This window comes from Bolinopsis microptera, chromosome 13, assembly GCF_026151205.1.
Source record: "Bolinopsis microptera isolate Bmic1 chromosome 13, MBARI_Bmic_1.0, whole genome shotgun sequence".
Taxonomy (NCBI): Eukaryota; Metazoa; Ctenophora; class Tentaculata; order Lobata; family Bolinopsidae; genus Bolinopsis; species Bolinopsis microptera.
The window spans coordinates 11,535,957-11,560,296 of record NC_087084.1 but is presented as its reverse complement, the minus strand read 5'-3'; the positions used below and the strand labels follow the sequence as shown (position 1 = coordinate 11,560,296).

General features: G+C 40.1%; 2 protein-coding genes across 5 annotated transcripts in view; one reads left to right on the top strand and one right to left on the bottom strand.

Annotated features, from left to right (window-relative positions):
* The window catches only part of LOC134825156 (ras-associated and pleckstrin homology domains-containing protein 1-like), a 44,397-nt gene that overhangs the window by 18,379 nt on the left and 1,678 nt on the right, over positions 1-24,340 (top strand). Inside the window, exons 4-13 of one of the 4 annotated variants that reach the window (XM_063837302.1) lie at positions 2,062-2,115; positions 16,152-16,332; positions 17,053-17,215; positions 17,484-17,543; positions 18,970-19,091; positions 20,513-20,587; positions 21,185-21,316; positions 21,491-21,601; positions 21,900-22,043; positions 22,238-24,263. In XM_063837302.1, the coding sequence (XP_063693372.1) occupies positions 2,078-2,115; positions 16,152-16,332; positions 17,053-17,215; positions 17,484-17,543; positions 18,970-19,091; positions 20,513-20,587; positions 21,185-21,316; positions 21,491-21,601; positions 21,900-22,043; positions 22,238-24,263 (3,052 nt within the window). In that variant the 5' untranslated portion in view covers positions 2,062-2,077. The remainder of the gene's footprint in view (positions 1-2,061; positions 2,116-16,151; positions 16,333-17,052; positions 17,216-17,483; positions 17,544-18,969; positions 19,092-20,512; positions 20,588-21,184; positions 21,317-21,490; positions 21,602-21,899; positions 22,044-22,237; positions 24,264-24,340) is intronic. The other 3 variants (XM_063837301.1, XM_063837304.1, XM_063837303.1) reach the window with 3 other exon arrangements.
* LOC134825205 (alpha-ketoglutarate-dependent dioxygenase alkB homolog 3-like) lies at positions 10,696-12,809 on the bottom strand. Its single transcript, XM_063837355.1, has 2 exons — positions 12,705-12,809; positions 10,696-12,279 (listed from the first exon to the last, which is right to left on the bottom strand). Exon 2 carries the CDS (start codon positions 12,211-12,213, stop codon positions 11,128-11,130), a length of 1,086 nt encoding a protein of 361 aa, XP_063693425.1. The 5' UTR covers positions 12,214-12,279; positions 12,705-12,809; the 3' UTR covers positions 10,696-11,127.

The following is a 24,340-nucleotide window of genomic DNA, read 5'->3' as shown; positions in this document are numbered from 1 at the left end:
CCAAATTGATATCCAGTATTCTAATGTGTGTGCTTCTCTATACTATAATAGTCAATGGTTACTTCGTATCTTCAAACGTCTTTTCTTTTAAGTTTCAAACAGGTCCTGTCGGCAAGATATTAGTTTTTACACGCCATGAAAAATAGGCAAAACCCAAAGAAATTTAAAGTGAAAATTATTTAGCACTAATAACTTATTAGTAATAAGTCCTTCTCCAGTTAGTGAAATTATCAAACCCCATTCTGGCGACGTTCTAGAACAGAACATTAATCATGCTAATATATTACACATTATATTATATTATTATTATTACACATTATATGGGTTTGTAGCCTATCCCGAAATAACAGTATCCACCGATAATCTTACTATATTATCAAAACTTATCTAAATATCACGTATTAATTATGATATAATAATAACCACACCGCTGTATATTTCTGTGGATGATGTACAAGTGGAGGTGTGGAATCTGCTGATTGTCACCAGCTACTTGTATAGGTTTCTTGTACCGAGATAGCTTCATTATACAACATAATATGTTTTTATTACCAAGGGAGATACGAATTTAATCGTAAAATTTCATGTTTTCTTCACAGCGATAATGGCTAAAATGGCTAAAATAGCTATGCCACCACCGAAATTTTGCTATTAGCTTTGCAGTCCTAAGCTGGGTTTGGAGGCTTTAGGGGATTCTGATTCTCCTTACTTTGTGCTTCTCTGACATACTCGACAGTTCCTGGGAAAATATTCTTGGTATTATGGTTAAGTCCAGTGCTTAGCACTGAGTGCTATTACAGGGAAATTCAATGTACTCAAACTAGGATTTGAGTGGTCATTATGAGATCAACCCACAATGATGTGACGTTGGTACTGCCTACTGCTGCATTTGAGATCTTGTCTCTGGTCACATGTGAAATTAAGATTTGTTAAAAGTTTGGGTATAACTAAAGCCCAATATTCAATAATTAAGAAGTTCTAGAAAGTATTATCGAATGATATAAGTTTAAGGACGTTTTTTTTTAGTTTTTTAAGGGGCGACTTTGGTCACCGTTTAAGGAATGACTGGCTGGCAGAAGGGTGTATCTGATATAAAAAGGATACCTACCCTTGTTAATGTTACAAGTATCAGCCCAGCAACAGTATTATATCGCCCCCAGAATTTGTCAGTTCCAAACACTACGGTATTTGCTAGAATACCAATAATTTTACCGGTTGTATTATCGGAGAACTTGTTATAATAAATGTAATGTCTTGAGAATCTCCCTCGATACCTGCAAGCTCTGAAATTATTGAAAACTGTAACTAACCGCCTCGAGTTGAAAAGAAAGTTTAAGGTTTCCATATTCTAGAAGTCTGTAGAGTACAAAACTGTCGAAATGAAGCCCTGGCAAAAAATTAGAGTATTGGGAATAATAGGAATTAAGAAAATGTGAGATGTTCTAACTATTAAATACCTGCTGTGCATATTTCAACCAGGGATATGTTTACACATTTCCAGCATAACAATACTCACTGTATTTAAACAGTTGTAACAATTTAACTAGAGAATAATACGCCTTGCCTGTAAACAGGGAGACTGGAATTTACAGGTCAAGTTGGATATTTGAAGAATGTGTAACTCTCTGAGTTCTGACTGAGTCTAGATATTGAGGGAATGATGTATCGCTATAATATCGAGAATGGCGAAAATGTCAACCCCAAATTTAAATATAAGTTATGTAGGTGTAAACTGTGAACACGGAGATCATATTGGAATTTACCGGTCAATCCAGGTATTCCGAGTATGTGCTTTCTAAGAATATATAGTCTGGTCCAACAGACCTTACTATATTAACATTATCATAACGCAGACTTTTGGACTTTAACCTTAACAAGAGACACCCCCCCCCCCCCCACCCCCCGGTATGCAGCATTGCAGATATGATCACCAGGTATTTTGTTAAGGTTCCCTGTGGACGAGCAAGGCTACGTTAATAACCTAACATACCCCAAATATAGTATAATTGTATAATTATACAATTATAATTATGATTAATAATAATTTAATATTAATTTCAGGAGTGTCTACGACTCCATGACAACGCATCAACTGATACGGGGAGGATCGCTCAGGTATGTTAGCTTCGTTAGCTTCATTATACACAAATACATTTATTTTGTTGATAATAATGTTGTGATTGCATAATTCATTATTTCAGTATTATGTAACGTGATGGAAAAGTTTTAAGCGGGTAAAAGCCAGTCCAAACCCTGGCTCCATAACATGAAGGCCCCGTTTTAATTCGTATTAAAAAGCATAATCTAGGATAGTTTGTGAGGAAAAAGTCAGACACAAAACAATTAACACACCCGGTGTCGTCGAACACTGAACACGCCTTGGTTCTTGATAACACTCCTTATATTAGATGTATATAATAATAATAATATGTTAGAAATGTATGATAATATGTAAGGTATGTATAATATATTAGATAGAATATCTGCTAGTCTAGACTGTACAGCTCACATAGACCAGTGTTAATGATATTGATACAGGGGGAGAGGGGGCCAGACTGGAGTCACATACTTTCTCTTAATATTTATCTATCAGATATTAGAAATAGCCCTATATTTACCTACTAGATATTAGAAATAGCCCGATACTATATTATCAATACTATATTAGACCTGTAATATGCATGGGCTTGTCCTTCACTATCCTCTAGGAAAATGTCCAGAACAGCTAAATAGGTCGTTAAAACCTAGTTAAAACCAGTTAAAAGTCCTACGGAGAGTCTTTATCTCCAGCGTAAACCCAGGGAACAAATCAAACTAAAGCTTATTTTACATCGCTCCTATTGCATAACGAATCATGTTAATATGTATTTGCTACGCTCGCAAACCTATAGACCTTACTTTTGTAAAGCTATGCATTCTAAGCGAGACATATGAATGAATTTAAAGATCGTTCAATAAAGTAAAGTCGAGCTGTATCGAATTTTGTTTACATTGAAAATAAAATGTTAAACCGTTCCAAGTCATGCTGTTCAATAAGGTAATGCTTGATTTTATAGACTGCAATACTATGGAATGTGTAAAACTTGAATGAACCGCCCATTAATGATATAGTTTACTTTTGCGACCACCGCTTCCAGCAGCGACCGTTCATGATTTGACTAGAAAATCACATTGCTATCTGAGAGCCATGTAATGAAGTAAAATACCGCTCTTATCAATAAGAATTATTATAAATTCTAAGCATATTTTAAATGTTCGTTTTTAACTCGCGATCATGCTCATAAGAATGCATAATGGCAGCGCATTCTATGTTGTGGAGTTACGTCCATCAACATGAAATTAGATAATTGACAATTTTACACTACAACTACAAGTAAAGATAACTCCATTTTCAAATTGAACCATTCTTAGTTTCAAGTTACTAGAGTATTACAATATATCATGTATTCAAGTGTTGAGGAGAACTTAAGGACAATTATAATTGCCACGAATCTGCCATTCAGTAATGATGGACTGTGCAGTTTGTAGCTATAACAGTCTACACGTATAAACTTGTTGACAAAACGTTTCTAGTTACAAATGGTCGCATAACCATGTCAACTAACCTGGTCTCAAACAACCTAGAGTTAGCAAAAGCAAAGCTGCACAATGGCAGTCCGTAGCTGATGTCATAGCCTTCAAGCCAGCGAGCCACACCCTGAGTCGGTCCCTCTTCTACCGTGCAGAGCGCCGGTCCCGCCCCTCCATCAGACAGGTGTTTGGGGACCTGTTCGAGCCACCGGAGAGGAACTGGAGTGGGACCCGGTCACCTAAGACGGTTAGGTTCGAGCGGTTTGGGAGTCCGCGGGGCAGTAGGTGAGGAGTGAGGAGTTTGCTGGAGTGTGGGTATCTCTTTGAGCTTTTGAGTGAGGAGTTTGCTGGAACTAGCTGTGTGAACATCTCTTATGCACGCTCTATCGTGCAGGCTCTGTTTTAGAGGCTGACCAGCTAGGCTCTATCTGGAGTCCACTTGGTCATGGTTAGCTATCACAAGGAGGAGTTTTCAATTCTAATAGTGTGTTTATCTTGCTGTAGTGTTAGAATACTTCGAGTGCTCATTTACATATTATTATATTTGCGTGTGCTCTGAATCTGAACTTCCAGCTATAATGATTGAAATAATAAGTTATTGATACAGTATTAATTACTGTATTTAATGTTTGTGAATCCTGTTAATAGTACAGCAAGTATTTGGCAGAAATTACTAAAATATCCAGCTTGGCAAATAGTTTCCTCCTTGCCACAACTCTCCGCATTCCGCACGTTCCAAATCCCCTGGGAGATATTCCTCACTGTAAACCACAACTGTATATCTCATAGTTATCGTGGGTTGACTACTCACTACTCACTGCTGAGACCACCTAGTTTATATTCTTTCATTTTGTTAAATTGATCGAAAAATGTACTTCTATGTCATCAATTGAGATCTCTGAGTAAAATATATCTATAAGATCGCTGTAAGGCCCATATAAATCCATGAAGGTGTCAAAAGCGGCGTAAAGTTAAAAGTATATTGAAACTTGTTACAATTCACTGCTACTTCTGTAACTTTAATTGGCAGTCGACCAAGTTCGCTGTTAATTCACAAGAATACGGTGAGTCGAATTTTCAGCAACAAAATGAGAGTTTATCTTGTTCTCCAGTTAACTTCTAGAATGAAGAGAGCAAGAGATAAAAAGCAACTACTTTTGTTGCTGGTTCATCAGCTCTACTGGTAGATTATAGTTTGAGGAGAAATGATCAGACTCATGTCGAAGTATTGGTCATTATATAATGGGTATAATGCATCTACAATTCACGTGCACGTGTGTCGACCTCAAGACATACTTTTGTCTCATTAATCAATCTCTAATCTTAGTATGATGAGCTCAAAACGAGAACACTGAACGCCTCAAATATTGCCGCGCTTATTTTTAAAATGTCTCACATTTTGAGAGCACCGTGCTCCATTGTTTTATCTCCTCCATTGTTACAGCTCAGTTCATCACAGAGTCACGTGTTTAGTCACGTGTTCACTGTGTTTAGAATGTTCTGAAGGAAAAACTCGCAACTTTAACAGCTTCCGAGATTGTACCGGCAGACAAAATGTCACGCTTTGCCTTTCGTGCCATTGTTTACAGTGAAGGAACAAAAGTATGTCCATATAAAAAAAGAAACAAAAGTATGATTGTGCGGATAGATTAAATATTAAGTATGTACAAGCTATGAAATGTAGATGTGCAAAGTCTACATCGTGATACACTATATTAACTGTCATCAGACGTGATTAGCACGTGTTTATCACGTGATGAACACGTGGTTAACACACTGTTATTTGGTATTGTGTTGATGTGATGATGTGGGACTCAGGGGGATTACAGTGTTGTCAGATAGAATTGGTGTCCAGCTTGTTCCTATACAAAAGCAAGGTACTTAGTCGACCAATGTAGGTGATTAGTCTAATTACATACAGTTGATAAGGACTATTATATTGTGTACCGTGTCAAGTTCGTGTACAAAAGATAGTTAGGGTACTTTGGGTACTTACTACTTAGGGCTTTAGAGGATTAGGTGAAGGTAACGTACCTCATGGTTGGAATGTACTACCGACTAGGCGACTACGTCTTGCAAGGCCTTTAGAATTAGACATTGGCATAATCACAATGCACATATCACATGAAGAAGATGGTATGATTCCCAACCCTGCTATTTATATGGTACTGAATAAAACCATGTTGAACTATCATTTCAAAGAACTTTGACAATGCAGGACAGTAAGATACTTCGTCATCATAGTTGTTGAGTGCCAATGGATCTACCAAATAGGTTTCTCAGTAGACCAAACAGATAGTTGTAACTGTAGATCATAGGTTCCGACAACAAGAGTGCTGCGGCCCGCCCGCTCACCTAATCACTTGTTAGACTCCGCCGCAACCAAGCGACTAATAGTGACTAGTGAGGGGTTAAGGTACTATACGGGAATCCGGAATAACTCTCTCTAAGGATTTAACCACCGAGAACTATCACTTACACGAAGAAGTGCTGCCTAACAGAATAACTTAAGTTATCTGTTATTAGTAAACCATAACAGTGACAAGTGAAAGTAATAATAGTTTCCCAGCTTTGAGTTTCGTGAGTTCAAATCTCAAGGGATAAGTAAACCTTACTTGTGTAACTTATGTAATCCTTACTTACAATATGAATTAAGTAAACTTTATGTAAGTAATTTACGTTAACATAACGTTTATTCATTTAACAAACCTGTAGTGTATACTTTTAGTAAATCTAATGAGTAGGATACAAGGATACAAGGATACAAGGATACAAAAGTGATAATTATTTTATTGAATTCACAATAGTTATAATTCTTCAAAATAATTTAAGGTTACACAATTCTAGTTATTTACAGATGTGTAGGGATAAAATAGAAATGTTTAATATAATACTATTTTTGAGGTCCTATAGCATTATGCATTGGCCAGTATTTGAGTGGAAATCTGGGCTCTTATAGTAGGCTGTAAAATTTTCGTTCACAGAGAGAATTGAATGGATTGCTCTTGCTGTGGCAGTAAATTTTGTAGGGTCTAGTGTTTTATCGGATAGCAAACCGGCTAGGTCAGTAATATTTTTGGGATGGAAGTTAAATTTTTCTCTAACTGAGGAGTAGAGTAAACAGTCTGTTAGAACATGAATTTCGTCCTCAATAGGCTTAAGCCCCTTGCTGAAGAAGCAAAAAGTGCACCATCGATGTTCTCTTGGTACTAGGGGGGTTTCGTAACGGCCCCTCTCAATGTAAAGATTGTGGCAGCTAATACGAAACCTTGTTAAGCTTTTCCGAGCATCGGGGATCTTAACCACTCCTAAGTATGTTTCTGGTTCAAAATCATGTTTAATTTGATTGTAGAATTCTAATTTAGGTGAGGATGCCTTGGCAGATTTCCAGGTATCCACAAATTCTTCCCTCATGTTGTGACTGATTTGGGTAGAGAGCTTGGATTTTGAAGAGGATGAGTGGGGGAAGTTATATTTGGTGAGAAGATTAGAGATGTTGGTGTACCAAGGAAGGCCCAGCATAATCTGCTCGTGAAATGCAGCGGAGAGAAGTTCATTTTCAGTGCTTTCAAGGCGAGTATAGAAATCTATTGCAAGTTTGCAGGCTTCAAAGAAGAGGGGGTGGCGCCCACTTTCGCCCCAGCAGCCTATATTTGATGCTTTTGAATGGACAGACAAGGACCACTTGATAAACTTAAGGTGGAATCTTTCATAGTGGTCTTGTGAGATGTACCTGAGAGTATGCTGGGGGTTGGCTTTGCTATCTGTTTTGGAGAGGTATCTCATGGTTTTTGAGTGAGGACATAAGATTTGGCAGCCATAGAGCAGTATCGGTTTTATTAGAGAGTCAAATAGAATGTTCAGAGAACGGTGAGAGAGGGCATCTTTGACGATATTGCCTTTGAGGCCATAGAGAGCACGGAGAGCCTTCGCCCTCAGTTCAGTATTTGCTGCTGTAAAAGATCCATTTCTGTGGAATATAATGCCAAGATAGCAGTATTTGTCGGTGTGTTGGATGGGCTGGCCTCCCAAAATGAATGTTTCATAGGATTGTTTTCTTTTAGGAGGGCAGAATATGAGAATCTTGGTTTTTTTAATGTTTACTTCAAGGCCCATAGAGTTACAGAAGTCGAATAGGATGTTTATATTGTCTTGCAAGGCCTTGGGACTTAGGGCAAGTAGGACAAGATCGTCAGCCCAGAGCAGATGTGATATTAGGACGTCAGCTAGAATAGGATAATCACCAACAGATTTCAGGAGAGATGACAAGTCGTTGATATAGATTTTAAAAAGGTCCGGTGATAGAGGGTGTCCCTGCTCTGTTCCTTTTCCAATGTCAATATTAGGGGACAAGAGTTTGGAGATTTTTATATGAGCTATTGAGTTTCTATACATATCACTTAGGCAATTGAAGAAGTTTCCAGTTATTCCAAGGCATGTGATTTTGTGCAGAAGGAGGTCCCTACATACAGTGTCAAAGGCCTTTCTTAGATCAACAAAGCATGCATAGAGACGAGCTTTCTTAACCTTGGTATATTTGTCAATGACTGTCTTAAGGGTAAAAACGTGGTCATTTGTTTGAGCACCCTTCGAGAACCCTAGTTGTTCTTTTGGGTCAGGGCAGTAGAGCTTTTTGAAGTGCAGGAGACGCTCAAGTAAGATGCTAGAAAACAGTTTACCCATACAGCTACCAACAGCTATTGCTCTGTAGTTGTCCGGGCTGAAAGGGTTGCCAGACTTGTAAATAGGAGTAATGATGCTGGTGTGCCATGGATAGTAACCGGAGACCAGTGAGTGGTTGAAGTTTTTGAGGATGGCTTTGAGACAAAGCGGAGTTACGCTCTGAAGCATCTCGTTGGATATCAAGTCGTTTGAGCAACTTTTACCTTTTTTGAGATTTTTGATGGCAGAGGTCACTTCAGATTCTGACATGAGCTTATTTAGGATATCCAGATCTGGTGGTTCAGGGTAATGTTTGTGATTGTGGTGAGTGAGATCTGGCTCCTGGTCTGGTTTTTTATAAAGGGATGCAAAGAAGTCATGGAAGCTAGCTAAATCAAATTTGTCAAGTAAGGGGCTAGTGTCATGTTCTTGTTTAAGCCGTTTAAATTTTTTCCAGTCGAGTATGTGACCTTCTTCTATAGCTTCATTTAACTTCTTAAGGAAAGCTACTTTCTTACTGTTTACAAAATTGCTATGCTTGTTGCGTTGCTTAAAGTATTCTAGTCTGAGGATACTGTTACAGTGCTTACTACCAAGCCGATTTGCTAGCCTATTAAGGTTCCGCCGCGAGGAGTTGACTTGTGGGTCGAACCATTTTTTACGGGCAGAATTTTTGGGAGGCTTTTTCACTTTTAAGGCTATATCAGCAGCACTGTGGAGACATTTTATGACTGCATCGTTCAGTTCGTGATTGCCCTCGGCCTCCAGAGTACTGCTAAATTCATTTGTCACAATGCTTTCCAGATTGTTGATAATTTCGGGCGAGGTAAGGGCTTTTTTAAATAGTGAATGGGAGGTGTTGCTGTCCCACTTATAGCCACAAGGAAAGTTAGAAAAGTCTGGGAGCTGGAAGTTTGCGACAAATGGTTCAAATGTAGTGAGTTTCAAGACTAATGGACAATGATCAGAGTATGATGTAAACTCTTTTACTTGGAGAGAGTTTACATGATCTCTTGCCCATGAGGTGATTACAAAATAGTCAACCACACTGCTTCCATTGTATTTGTGACAGGTCATTTTTCCAGTGGTGTCCCCAAGGGTACGACCATTAAGAATTTTGAGTTGGTTATTGATAACCATGTCAAGGAAGTGTTGGCAGTGGGGTTCAGATATTGTAAGGTCAGAATTGTTTCTTGGTTCTTCTATGTCGTGCTCGAGTCCAATGTCGTTATAGATGTCATGGATGGCAGGTGCATTACAGGAAAGGATATAGTCTGGGAGTTTTCCAGTTCTTGCATTTGCATCGCCACACATAATAACTTCTCCCTTTTGACGTAGTCTGATACAGATAGAGTCAAGAGCAGAGAAGGTATTAGCAGTATAATCTGGATTCTTCTTGACATAGGACGAGTATGCAGGGCTAATATAATAACATACCAAAAATAGGTCAAAATCAAGTTTAAAAAAGTTCTTGTCCAGTTTAACAACAATAATGTCATCAGATTCATTACAAAGCACACTAGAGACACCTTTTCTTAGGTCATTTTCAGCAAGAATGCAGACCCCTCCTGAGCGTGAATTTTTGCGGTTGCTATTAAAAGAGAGGTATCCTTCAATCTTAACTTGCTTCTTTGTTTCTTGAAGACAAAGAATGTTAGCTTGTTTGAGGATTGACAAAAATTCGCTATTTTCAAATTTGTTAGACCCGTCTCCTGTGCTGTCCTGGATGTTCCAGGACATCACAGCGACTTGATCTCGTGATACTTGTTTTTTCTTGAATTTTAGGGTTAATCTAACGCTCTGTAGGGGGCTGCTTTCTATGGGATCTCATACCAAAGGCACGGTATAGGCCAAGTTTAATATTCAAACAAAGTTTTTTCAAACCATACTCTGAGACATGAAGTTGGTCCTCCTTCAACGGGTTAGGAGAGTCTTGGGATGACTCAGCAGCAGAGATGGCACGGGAAAAGTTTCCAGTATTGTTTACAGTATATAGGCGGCGGTAAAAGTCACTTAACCCTCTTTTAGCTGAGACAAATTGGGTTATTTCTGAGACAAATTGGTTGGTAAGATCACTGATTAATCCAGGGGTTGGGGTGGGTAGGGAGATGACAACCTTTGCACTGGAGCTCGAGAGGAGTTTATCGATGACTGATTTTGCATCCTCAATCGCTTTATTAACAGAGCAGGTTCTGTATCTGTAGTCATTGACTCCAAGCTGGAGAATGTAACAGTCGACCTCTGGCTGTTTAATGACATCTCTCATACAGTGGTCTTTTATCATGTCAGTATAAGAGCCTACTTTCATTTTTTCCACCTTGAACCCAGAGGAAAATGACTCAGGTAGAAAGTTGTTCATCTGGGAGTCATGTAGGAGTAGAACCTTTTTTGGTTTTCGCGATTGTCTACTAGGGCTGTGGGTTGGGTGGTTCTGGTTTTGAGGATGAGGCGATGGCCTTTTTTCTGGATGGGGTGGTGCGGTCATTAAGCTGGAGAGACTGTAGGCAGGCCTTAGAGTCATCTACTTTGTTCTTAATTGCAGTGACATCTGCTTCGAAGGCTTTAAGGGAGGTAGCAGTTTCATGTTGTTTTTCGTTTATGCTGCTCATTATATCCTCTAACTTTTCAAGTCTCTTGTCCATAGTGTTGAGTTCATTAGACAGGTTAGGGGGGCTGACACTACCTTTTTGATTGGAATTACTGTCAGAACATAAGACAAGTGTTTGGAGGGTGCTATGTTGTAGACTTATTTTGGATTGTAGATCAATAACAGAGTTTTCCAAAGTTTGGAGGGAATGGGTAACGCATTCGGGCTCAGCTGAGACTACTGGAGGCTCAACAAGAAGCGTGCTCAGGCGTTTGTGACATGCTTTCGCAACTTTCTTCAGTCTTTTCTTACAATCCAGAGGGGTTCCAGAGTTTGTGCTGCCATGGCGAGAAAGTTCGCTTTTCACAGGTTTTGTCTTTCATTAGATCAATGGCTTCAAGCATGGCTTCTATGCTGAGAGGCAATGTATCACTATCAGAGACTGATGTTTTGCTGCTGGTTATGGAAGGAGAACTACTGGCCACTGGAGACCCAACTGAGCTGGTGTCAACTTGTGAGAAGCTAGACAGAGACAAGGAGGATCTACGTCTGTTGTGCAGAGGTAGCGATGGTGAGCCTGAGACTCCAGGGGTCTTGGGGGCAAGTATAGGAGTGATAGATATCTCTTTCAGGGGTGTAGATAGGGCACTTCGGTTTCTTAGGAAAGTGGAGCTGCAGGTCCTGTAGGTCACAGAGGTACGTGAATTAGTGATCACATTATCTTTGGGTATTTGGTGCGTATACTTCTTTTGGAAATCAGTACCATGCATTACAAGAACTGAACCCTGGTCGAGTTGGACTGTGATGGCATTTCCAGGGTTCTTAGCCTCTCTGATGAGCATGCAGCGCTGTTGGCCAAGTGACAGAGTAACGACAGGTTTTGAGAGGTCGACCTCTGGCTCATTGTCACTGTGCTCACCACAGGAATCACGTCCAGTCCTATACTGGTTGATCAAAAAGCAGTCAGAGGAGCAATCAATGTTGTTGGGTGTGAAGAGGTTTTCGGCCATGTTCTGATATGCTGCAATAAGGCGAGGACATTGGGAGACAGAATTAGCTTTCATTACGATTCCTGAGAACGCATAGTCTACGGGTCCAAACCATGACGAGAGTCTTGGAAGTGGCGCCTGAGACTGCCTATGGATTGAGTTGTACTGTTTAAGGGTGCCAGTATTTTCGATTTCAGAGGAAAATTGGTCACACAGTTGGCTTGCAAACACATCCTGAAAGAGACTGATTCTACAACCAGAGTCAGGATTGCTAAGCACATAGCATCCGGGCGTTGTGATGGTGATAGGTTTCGTAAAGTCAATAACATTTCCATCCAGGGGAGAGGAGTTGTTTCTCGATCTCGTTGATCGAGAATTATCTTCAGTAAGAGTTCTGTCTTGCATGAAGAATAGATGGTAGGGAGCACATAATGAGATGGGGGCCAGGGCACCATCAAACCAACCAACAGCCTGAAAATAAGATAATGAGAGTAACACAGTTTTGACAGGGGTGAGTGATATCAGGTAAAGAGGTAAAGTTAAACAAAATCATTTTCAAAATAAAATAAAAAAAGGAACACAAGATCTAATTACATGAAAGTTTATGATGTGAATTGGAGAGATGTTGGTGCTTGGTGAAATAGGGGAGGGAGGGGAAGGGAGCGGGGAGGACTGCTATGGCCCAATGTAGAGATATAGAGGTTATTTAGTAAGTCAATAGCAGGTTGGGTGTGGGATTTGAGTACAATTTGTAGAGGAAGGGGAGGCGGGGGTAAGGAAAAGTTTGTATATAAAATATACAGTATATAATATAGATATAGAATATATTGATATATATAGGATAGAATATATATACATGTACACAGTATAATACCACAACACTACTATATAAATACCTCTATTCAAGGATGTCCATGCAGTCCAGAGTACCCGCAACAGGTAAAAGGAGGGAGGGGTAGGGCTAGGCTAGGGTAGGGTAGGGTAGTGAAGGAGAGAGTGTTTGTGTCATTGTGATGGAGATGCAGTGCAGATGTGACATGAATCTAAAGAACTCATCTTATTTCCAAGGCTGATAGCCAGTCTTCTGATGCCACTGGCCCCCAGAGCTCACATGCACCCCGTTACCAAGTCGTTTACAGCTGCATTTCTTGTTGCGGGTACTCTAGACTTCCATGGTACATCCTCAATAAATGTAAGTATAACTTAATAGTAAACCGGTATTGTATACCTTAGATAGATGTCATGAATATTGTATACTTAGATAGCAAAGCTTAATTGAATTCTTTTAGCAAAGCTTTGATAAACCTACAGTATAGACCTTATATCAAAGCTGTATTGTATACATTAGTAAATGTTATGAGTATACACTGCAGTACCTGTTCTGTACTGTACCTATAATAAGAGTGTCGCTATAGATTTCCTCTCATCATGAAACCTCGCACAACACATCACTAATTATAATCCAGGTTGTATACTAATTACTAGTAAGGGTAGTAATTAATATACAATGCGTACATTAATTCACTTAGCAGTAATCTCATTGTACATTAATTTACTTACTCGAGTAATCTTATTGTACTATATTTAAACGTATTGTTCCTTCATTAACCAACCCACACTGGGATGAGTATTGGACTATTGATGTAACAATTGTTCAGAGGTTGTAAAGCACTGTATTGTAAACGAACATGGGATAATAACACTAGTACTGCTGCTGGTATGTAAGGTGAACACGTGGTAAACACGTGGTAAACACGTGGGCACTACCTGTTTTTAGAGAATAGTTTTATACTGTGAAATAAAGCTTTGAGAAACTTAATATTCAGGCTGGAGTTAAAGTACATCGCGTCACGTGTGCACTTTACAAAGCGTGTACTTGCTTGGATTATCTAATTTAGGGAAATATTAGATAGATTTTGTACCGTGACTTTAACAGTTTGAGTAAACCTTAAACTATATGATAATAAATAATGAATATTTAATAATATCATGATTAAAATAAATTATACAAACTGGCAAAGTTTGTCTATGTTTTGCTGTAATAACAGAGGAGCACAGCTCAGGAGATTATGTCATATTACATTAGTAAACTGCATTGTAAAACACACGTTTAGCCATTAAAGTAATTACCACAGTCATTAAAACACTGTCGTCATTAAAGTAATTACTCCAACCATTAGAAGGATGTTGTCATCTTTAATGGACAGTAATCCTCCGGTCCAACGTCAGGGTAATTGATAATTTCACTTCTTGGACTACATCAGGACTATTTCTGTGTGTATTTTCATCTCAAGTCATTTTGTCAGGATCGTGCGTAATTTAAGAGTATTTTGCTGTGTGTGTGCAGTCAATCTCCGTGTAGACAACTACTAAAATAATAGTCTTGTAGTCGCCTAACTGTCCAATCACGATATCATAATAACCCCACGTGACCTTATGATAAACCCACGTGACCTTGTAACGTCCACTCACAGAAGACCACAATATTGACCCCACACACCCTCTGTTCATCACTCTACACTAAATATAAAGCACAAATATCACCCTGCACTTCCAGTGTGTAAGATTAACCTGCTACATGCATATTAAAACTGCGTGTAAGATATGTTACAGTGTGAGGTCTGGCGGGTAGATATTATAGTGGCCTCTTGTGTGTTGTAGGTGGAGACAGAGATACTGGCTCTTGTGTGTTGTGACAGAGATACTGGCTCTTGTGTGTTGTGACAGAGATACTGGCTCTTGTGTGTTGTGACAGAGATACTGGCTCTTGTGTGTTGTAGGTGGAGACAGAGATACTGGCTCTTGTGTGTTGTAGGTGGAGACAGAGATACTGGCTCTTGTGTGTTGTGACAGAGATACTGGCTCTTGTGTGTTGTAGGTGGAGACAGAGATACTGGCTCTTGTGTGTTGTGACAGAGATACTGGCTCTTGTGTGTTGTAGGTGGAGACAGAGATACTGGCTCTTGTTTGTTGTGACAGAGATACTGGCTCTTGTGTGTTGTAGGTGGAGACAGAGATACTGGCTCTTGTGTGTTGTAGGTGAAGACATAGATACTGGCTCTTGTGTGTTGTGACAGAGATACTGGCTCTTGTGTGTTGTAGGTGGAGACAGAGATACTGGCTCTTGTGTGTTGTGACAGAGATACTGGCTCTTGTGTGTTGTAGGTGGAGACAGAGATACTGGCTCTTGTGTGTTGTGACAGAGATACTGGCTCTTGTGTGTTGTAGGTGGAGACAGAGATACTGGCTCTTGTGTGTTGTGACAGAGATACTGGCTCTTGTGTGTTGTGACAGAGATACTGGCTCTTGTGTGTTGTAGGTGGAGACAGAGATACTAGCTCTTTTGTTTTGGAGATGGTCAGGCAATTGCATCACTGCTAAGTGTTATTAAAGTCTCATGTACTTAGAGATTTTGTACTGCTTAATGAATGGGCTTTCATTAATTAAAAGAACAATTGAACGCCTATCACAAATAACTAATTAATTCACGGTCTTGTAGCACGATAGTGGTTGTTACAATCCAATGATAACAATGTAAAAAGACAAAATCAATTAAGTCTTATAAAGTTATAACATCAACAATAGCATCAACAAGTCTCAACAAGACGCGTCCAAGACATGTCCAAAATGGATGAATATTATTATCTAACATAAACTTATTTATAAGTTTTTACTTTATAAAGTATACCAGTAAAAAGTAAAAAGTTTAGCGATAACATGTGCGGTATTGTAATGTACGTGTAACCACTAAGTAGACTGTATCTTTGTGGTCAAGGTATGTACTATTTGTGTACACCACAGGTTGTTGGTGTTTTGCAGTGTAAACTTTACAAACAAACATACTGATGTTTACATGAAAATTGTATTTTTGTGTTTTTGTACAGTCAGTTCACTACTAGAATAATCCACGTTGTAAGCTCGGTTAGTCATGTTTAAGATCTTAATATTATATAGTATGAGAAATTACAGCTAGTATACTAATATAGTGCCTTGGCACAGAGTGGCTTAAGGTTAATGAAAAGGAGATAAGCACCTCAGGCCATCCCAACACCGGGAGTGACCTAGCCTTGTATCTAGTATCTTGTATGAGAAATTAATTAATTCATAATGTAAAATTAATTTGAGTTTTCAACTTTTTATTGTGAGCATTATGAGTGAATATTTCTGCTGTGGAATTTGAATGCTTTTGTAGAATGGTAATGCTTTTGTTACTCTAAAAAAGCTCTTGTTTTGTACCAAAATGTACGAAAGAAAAAAAATGTAAATGGAAATATATTTAAAAATTCAGTCTACCCTAATCTAAATCAATGAGTTCCTTATCAGCTTCAATAAACCAACTCCAGATCACGCAGCGAAGAAAAAGACAACACAGTGTCACCCCGCAAAATCTCAGTAGATAACACTTCATCACGTGATAAAAACCACGTGACATCCCCTCCATCACGTGATGGGAGTGTGTCGAGGAAGAGGACTTTGTCCAGACAGAATACGTTGGAAAGCTTTACTCTCCTGCCTTCTCCCTCGGTTAGTTCACTTTCACTTTCACTTTCACTTTCACTTCACTTTCACTTTCACTTATATCAAGGTGCTGAGTTATCCTAAGATTGGTTAGCTTTTAAACGATTCAGCGCCATAATACGATCCATTTAAAGACCAAGAGAACATGTTACCATATTATACCCACAAGTTTTTTCCCATAGCAATAACAATATTATGTGTGGCTGCTTTGTGTAGTTACTAGTTGCAGTGTTACATATTGTATTAAATTCTGAACCATGTCTTGTAGATTAAACACGCCTGCATTCTCTGAAGAATATACCACAATGAAAGGCATGAATTGTGCTTATTACATTTTGCGCTCAATTTAAATCTATTTCGTATGTACTTAGTCACCGTTAGTTCATCACCCTATGTATAAGTGACGTGCTACATAATATTTCATTTAACCAAGCTGCTTTAGCTTTTAAGGCTTAATGACATACAATATTTTATTATATACCTGGTTTTCAAGTTTTGGATGAAATCTAAGCTTTACAATTAATCCTAAATAGCAAAGATTTCTATGATAACTTCGACATATTATTGTTTAAACATAATATAATATGATAATGATGTTTGTTGGCGAAAATATTGACCTTTACTAAAATGCATATTTGACTTCCACTAAAATACTAATTTAGCCACCGAAATAATTTAACCAACATCTTCCCAAGTTACATAACTAACAATTATTCTAAACCACAGGAAAATATAAAAGTGTACATGTCAGACGGGAACATGATAAAGACAGTGCGAGTAGAACGAACCCAAACAGCCTGGGACCTCTGTCTCTCCCTGGTTATGAAAAGCGACTTGCCTATCTGCGGCAATTGGACTTTAGTGGAACAGATCGTCAATAATTGCTGCGGTTAGTTGGAAATTCTGTTGTTTTTTTATTTTTATTGTATGTTTACTATGGCATGGCTATGTTTGAGTGTTTTTGTTTCGATTTCAGGGGGTTCAACATTTCTTATGGTATTTGTCATGGGAAATACAATGTTAACGCAGGTCAAAATGCTAATTAACATTGCCCATTTAACTTAAAATGTTTGTTGAGCCCCCTGTTACCTTGCGTACAAAGACTCAAAGAGTTTTTGAGTGAAAACAAAAAGGAAACTTTTTAAATTATCTAATAGACAAGACAAAACAAAGACAAAATAAACCAACGAAGAAAGATAAGCGAAACGAGGTTATGGGTAAGTTACTTTTGCTGTGTAGTGTGAAGTGAAAAAGCTGGGAAAGCACTGTTATGAGAATTACTTCGATATTTTTAATGGTAATCGTCGTTTAATTGTCGTTGTGATAATCAAACACTGTCCTGATGAAATTATGAGACTGAATTCTAAAACCCTTATAAAGTGTGGTATTTACAATTTTGGACAATCTTTTCGGAAGCAGTATAATATGAGTTACAAAGCTTTCCTCTCTAATTCTTGACATGCTTTACCAAATCATTATTCTGTGGACCAAATCTATAAAAAAGCCGTGTTTATTTGGTAACGCCCTTGATTTTGTCTGATCTAATAAAATTGAACAATTATTTTTAACTGTTTACTTTTCTCTACTGTACAGTGCATCCCTTATCATAACTGAATTACCAATCCCCAGACAGCTGTCGTCCTTATCTTACAGTTTGATTTTGTGTTTATGTCCGCCAGTGCCCATTCCTAATCGGTCAGATGTTGCCATATTGTGTTACAGCCTGCCGCTTCTTCCCACGCGTTCTTACAAATAAAGCAAGAAAGCGTGCTTGCTATTGCTAGTTTATGCAGTATTATTGTAGAGGACGCACTTTGCTCTTAGTGCTTAGTACGTTCGCGCGCACGCGCGTTCTTAGAGTAAATGATCTGGATTTTAGGGTAATATGATGAATGACTCTTATCGCCGCCCGTTGATTTAATCATCGACCATGATACGAATGTCAAATGTGATTATTGTGCAATGATTTTAAACCCTTTATCATTGATCATCAGTGATTTTTGTTCCGTTCGGTCAGAAGCCGGATAACTGACCTGTAATAGTGCGAAAATGAGGTCTTTAATGTTCATGCACTCCATAAAAATATCTATGACGTGAATGTATGTGTGAAAATGATCGTGAGAATAAACTATTTTCTGACTTGACTTCATCTAGACGTTACTTAGCGTTGCTGTTCTATGACGAAAATCATTGACTATCTTAGCGCTTGCAGCTTGCCAGGGTAATCAGGGGGGGCCTAATCAGCAAAAATATTCATTTAAATCTAGATCTTACCCACCACTAAATAGCAGCATCCAAATAGCACTCTCATGACATGTTCATTTAACATCGTGATAAACATGGTCGTATTGTAAGTTAAACCAGTTTATTTTAACACGTTATGGGCGGGTTTTATCGGACGTTGCTGCAAGCTGATGGTTAAACGTTCTCCTGTGTCAAAGCAAACAAACGTCAACGCCCAATGAGCGACCGATCTTATATCGTCAACTTGAGCGTTTCCAGTTTATTTCACATTTCAAGCCGGCACATTTTGACTGACCTGCACTTAACAATTAACATTGCATTTAGTTTACAACCCCATGCATATTCTCCGCAGTAAATCGAAACCAATAAATTAATTAATTACCATGATAATTAACACAGAGAGAACGTTAGAAGATCACGAGATAGTTATTAAAGTGTACAAAAGCTGGGGATCCAACAGTCAGAACAAACTGAGTCTCACTAACAACAAAAGAAAGTGGCAATTCCTGGAAACACCGGAGGTATGTTTGCTCCTTCATAAAAATTGTTATCAATTTTAAAATCGCCCTGCATGCATGGTACCAAGTAGTTCCCAGTTGGAAACATTTCTTTTTATCGCATGTGTGTGACACAGGCAAAAATGAATTGTTTTTCTGCCGCTATCACCTGCTATTAGGGAACAACCAACATAGCATTTAAACAGCAAATATCGTTCACACCAAATGTGGCCAAAATCCGTTAATTTTAGCTCTTGACTGTGTGAGGGATCGTGGACCTGGTTATGGGGTTTCACCACTTAATTTGTTAATCATTCTAAATAACAGAATGAACTAGTTTTCCATTTCAACTATTTTTGGGCTATGAGATATCTACGTGGGCGTGGGTGTTTTCATGATGAACCATGCTTGGTATCTTTATTACAAAAGGTCACCATTATCTAAAAATATTTCCTGTGACATCTACAACAATCACAGCCTCCCACTCCTCACTTGAATTCTAAAGTCAAACTTGTTCACCAAAACTATTTTGTTACGCAAGATGTCTTGGGCGGTGGGCGTTGAAGACCTGGAGACCACCTAGATATGGCGTGGTCACTTCAGAGTCAGCCCACCCACGAAGAAGCAACACCTCGCTCACTCAATGTTTTTATAACATCGTCATAGTTTATTGTGGTAAAGTCGGGAGCAGCATGGAAGGCCCTAAGGTGCCGATAAGAATTATCAGTTGGTGAATTATTTAGGTGGATTTGTCTGGAAGAGGACGATGGTATAATTAAAGTAATCACCACGCTCTTACGCGCCACTTGAATGATACCCACTTAAGGGGGCATACACCAAATCTGACCACCACATCAGCTACACTACCATGATCACCCTAACGTAACAATGCCTCCAACACAAGGCTCTCACTTCCCAGCCTTGTCAGCTGCTGTTACCCTGGTAACCATCATCACCACAGCCACCATTATCCCCGGCTGCACGTGCGTCACTATCGGAACCCACTGCCAGCACCACCGACAACAACTCACATCACTCACGTCAGCATGAGAAATATTAGAATATCAAAGCTGGTAATTTCTCCCAGCTTAATACGTCAACAGACTGATCCGAGGGCCTGAAATAACTATTTTAAAATACACACTCAAATCGTTACGTCAATCTCTTTGCCCTCTCTACTTGGGTGTTTCGTTTATAACCCCTCGTAGAGAGAGAGCGAGAGAGGGAGAGTGATACCGGTTAAATTAAACGTCAATATTATACAAGAATTTCGAAACCCAGGGAGAGAGAAACTGTTTAACCAGCAGTTTATGACGTCCGTTATCTCTATAAAACCTCTGCTCCAACCTTCGCAATCACCACAATATATTTCGCAATATTATTAGTCTTACCAGCTCTGTGGTGATTACTTTATTTTTCTACCCTCGGGACCCCCCATGTTTCAGATGTTTTTCTCCTCGAATGTTTTGGACCGTGTTCGTGGCCGCACCAGAGATGAGATTGAAGAAGTGCTGACTGAGGTTTGTAATCTTGAACCCTCTACGTTAAATGGTTCTCCTTGAGACCTGAATTTTTACCTTATTTGGTTATGTTTTGTGCTCGAAATTTTTACAATGTGGGAGGGCCTTGAGTTTCGTGTTTATAGATTTTAAATATGACATATGGGTGGAGACTGGAGGGCGGGGGCGGTTTGTGGTCTGCCTTTATTTGGCGATGAAATTTGGGTAAAATCTAAATCCGTACTGTGAAATTATATCGGAGTAGTTCACTTAAACCATCATGACGTCGTTACCCTTGATACTGTATGGGTAGTTCAAGGAGTGATCGTTTTGTTATTGGAATCCTTATTAAGCTAAGAAATGAGGATAACCCTTAGGTTTGATAGGTTGAGGTCCCACTTGGCTCTTGTATTGAATGAGAATGGTGGAGGGTGTGTCAACACCGTAACCGCTTAAGTCTCAGTGGACGCCAACCGATTTTAACAGAAACTTTCACAATTTTTAAAATTTTATTATGTCATCTAATTAGATAGTTGTTCTTCTAGTTGTAGCTTCGTAGTGACGATATTATCTTAGTGTACCTCTGAAATTAGATCTTTATTGTGTAATCCATTTCAGGAGTACTTCAGTGAGAAAGCTCCTCCAGTGGAAGGGTACCTTTACTTCAAGGATCAGAAGCACAACTGGAGTAGAAAGTATTTCATCCTCCGTTCCTCGGGTCTTTATTACTCCACCAAGGGGAAAAGTCGAGTACGTTTCTTGTCAATTTTTCTGGTTTTTCACTAACATAGAAACGTACTTTTCCAATTTTACGAAAGCGTTTTTTCAGCTTTTACCCCTAGATTATACCCCAAAACTTAACTTTTCTCACACCTAGCTCACATTTTTTCCACGCCCAGAATACTTTAACCCCTGACCCTCCAGGCACCTCAAGACCTAGCTTGTTTCACTACACTACAAGATATGGGTATATACTTCTGTGTGAACGCCAAGGTGGACCACAAGTCACCGACTGAACACGCTATCTCTTTCAAGGTATTGTTAACATTACTTTCTCTAATCTCTACTTGTTAACATTGATAACATTGTTAACATTACTTTCAGTGTATTTTTAACAATACTTTCTCAACTTTACAATCAACTGCCCTTAACTTTACGGCTTTGAACCTTGATCATTTGTGGTGTTTTTTTTCGCAAAATAATTCACCAGACTTAAGACTAATCTGTTCCCATGACTCAGAGCGTCTCTAATATAGTCCTTATCATACAACCTTAATTTCATTGTACTCACAAAACCTCTCTAACATCAAGTTTTCTTATCTCCCCCACTCAGCCAGGAACAGGAAACACAAGTATGAAGGACATGAAGTGTGTTGGGGCTGAGTCGGAGGATGACATGATGAGGTGGTACCATGCCCTCAGGGTGGTCAAGTACGGGGACAAAATACCCGAGAATAGGGCCTCCGTCTTACTTGAGGTACGTTTTGAATTGCTAGTGACAAAAGATTTTAAACGGTCATCGTAACCGCTAGTTTAGCCTTTTAGCTTTAATTTATATGCCTCTGGTTTTCTATTCAGTGCAGCAGCAGGCAGATATTTGTCGATCTCTTTAATTTTCAGCATTCATCACTCTGTGAAACTGAATAGAATTTAGAAAGATCATTTTTTCAGGTTACTCAGGAGATTGAGCGAGTCCACGAGCAGAAGAAGAAAGCTCGTGACGATGCCTTGAAGAGAGAACAAGAAGAGAAAAGAGCGAAGGAAGAAGAGATAAGAGCGAAGGAAGAAGAGATAAGAGCGAAAGAAGAGGAGGAGCAGCTGGCACTAGAATTAGAAAAGACAATCAAGGATGAAGAGGAAAGGAAGGTTCAGAGACTTGAAGTAATGTCCCCTAAACCGGATATATTAAAGAAGCCCTCTCCCCCTCCACCAAGCCCTAAACCCACCCGATCAGCTCTACAAAAACCAGCTCCTTCACCCAAACCTGTTCCCTCACCTAAACCCGATCTCAGGAAGAAGATGCATCTGCCGGTCCCTCCTGCTAAACCCAGCATGAGTTCCCCTAGCTCCTCTCGTGGATCTCACCCACCTACTCCACAGCCGATCCGACCTACTCCAGCGCCTCCTCCACCTACTCGAGCTCCCCCTGTTTACTCTCTAGATCCTGAACCTTCCTCCTCCAAAGAGTTCACTCCCAACAAATCAGGATTTGCAGATGCTCGAAATCAGCTGGCTCGTTCTCTAAACGGTACTATCAAGAGAGGGAGTGTTAAACAGACTCCTCCTCCTTCAGCTCCTAAACCTATAACATCACCTCCTCCAGGTGCACTTCCCATAAAAGCTGTTCCAGCTCAGCTACAACGCCAACCACCACCCATCAGCCGTCTCCCGGATCCTATAGATGATCTGCCCTTGCCTCCTCCCCCTCCTGACCTGTTACCCGCACCCCCGACCAGCCCTCCCGTTGCTGCTGTGAAGACAGATAAACCTGACATTAACATCACACCAAGCAGATCTAAGATATCTGAGATGGTGAAGAACCTTAACATTCCTCAGAAAGCACCTGATAAGGTAGTTGTAGACAAAGCTCCTGTACCTGAGACCAGCAGTAGGAATATCAACGAACTATCCTCAATCCTGAACAGAACGCTGAAAAAGTCTCAAACTACCTCCGGTTTGACAAACCAACCCCCTGTTCCCCAGAAGTCTTTCAATAGCACCAGCATGTCCAACATGCCGAGATCTCTGACCTGTCCTCAAATGGAAAGGGTGCCTCCCCCCAGTCAACCCAAACCAGCAACACAAAAACCCATTCCATCCTCCACGGTCCAGGACCGAGCTGCTGAGCTGGCGAAGGTCTTAACGGGTAAACAGAAGCAGGCTCCGGTCCTACCGGCACAGTCTCCGTACGCTAACCAACCTCCAGTACCCCCTCCAAAACAGTTCAGCGGTGTAGCTCCTCCTGCTCCGCGTCCCTTCCTACAGAACAACATTCCTCCTCAAGCATTCCAGCAGAGCTCCATGTCTCCTCAATCTCGACACCCGCAATCTGCTCCCCGAGCAAACCCACCTTCTGCCCCCCGAGCAAACCCTCCTCAAGTTCCGCAATCAAACCTACCCCCTCAACCACCTGTTCCGGTGAAACCTCCAGGCGGTCCTATGCGAGCTCCTCCTCCTGCTGTCCCTCCCGTTGCTAACTACACCACACCCGCCCTTCCTTCTCGAAAAGACTCCCTGATGGCCTCCAGGAACCGAACCACCTCCGGGTCAAGCGGTGGATCCCACGGCAGCTCCGCCAGAGCAGGAAGTGTAGCAAGTCATGCTAGTAGTCAGGAACCTCCCAGTTTAGTCAGACCACCTCCCCGCACCATCTCCAGGGACAATCTCCGGGCTGGCTCTAGAAACGGACACCGAGGTTCAAGAGAGAACCTGGCAATGAACACAGCGACCACTGTAAACAACTCTAGTGAACATGGGATACCGGAGATGTTCCAGCGAGGTGGGTTCCCCGGTGGGCAGCCTAACCCTCTCCTCAGGGACAACTCTCCTCATCGCCAGGATCCAGCTCCTAAACACCCACTTCATTTCCCGCCCCAGAGGTTTAACCCACCACAAGCTGCGACCCGGGGTAGAGATTCTCCTGCTAGAGGAGGGTGGCATGATAGTTTAATGAGAGACAGCTCACCTGTCCACCAAGGTATTGTCATAGTAATTAATTAATACGCATCAACTTTTCTTTCCGTTTTTAACCATGTTGCCCAGATCTTATGATTT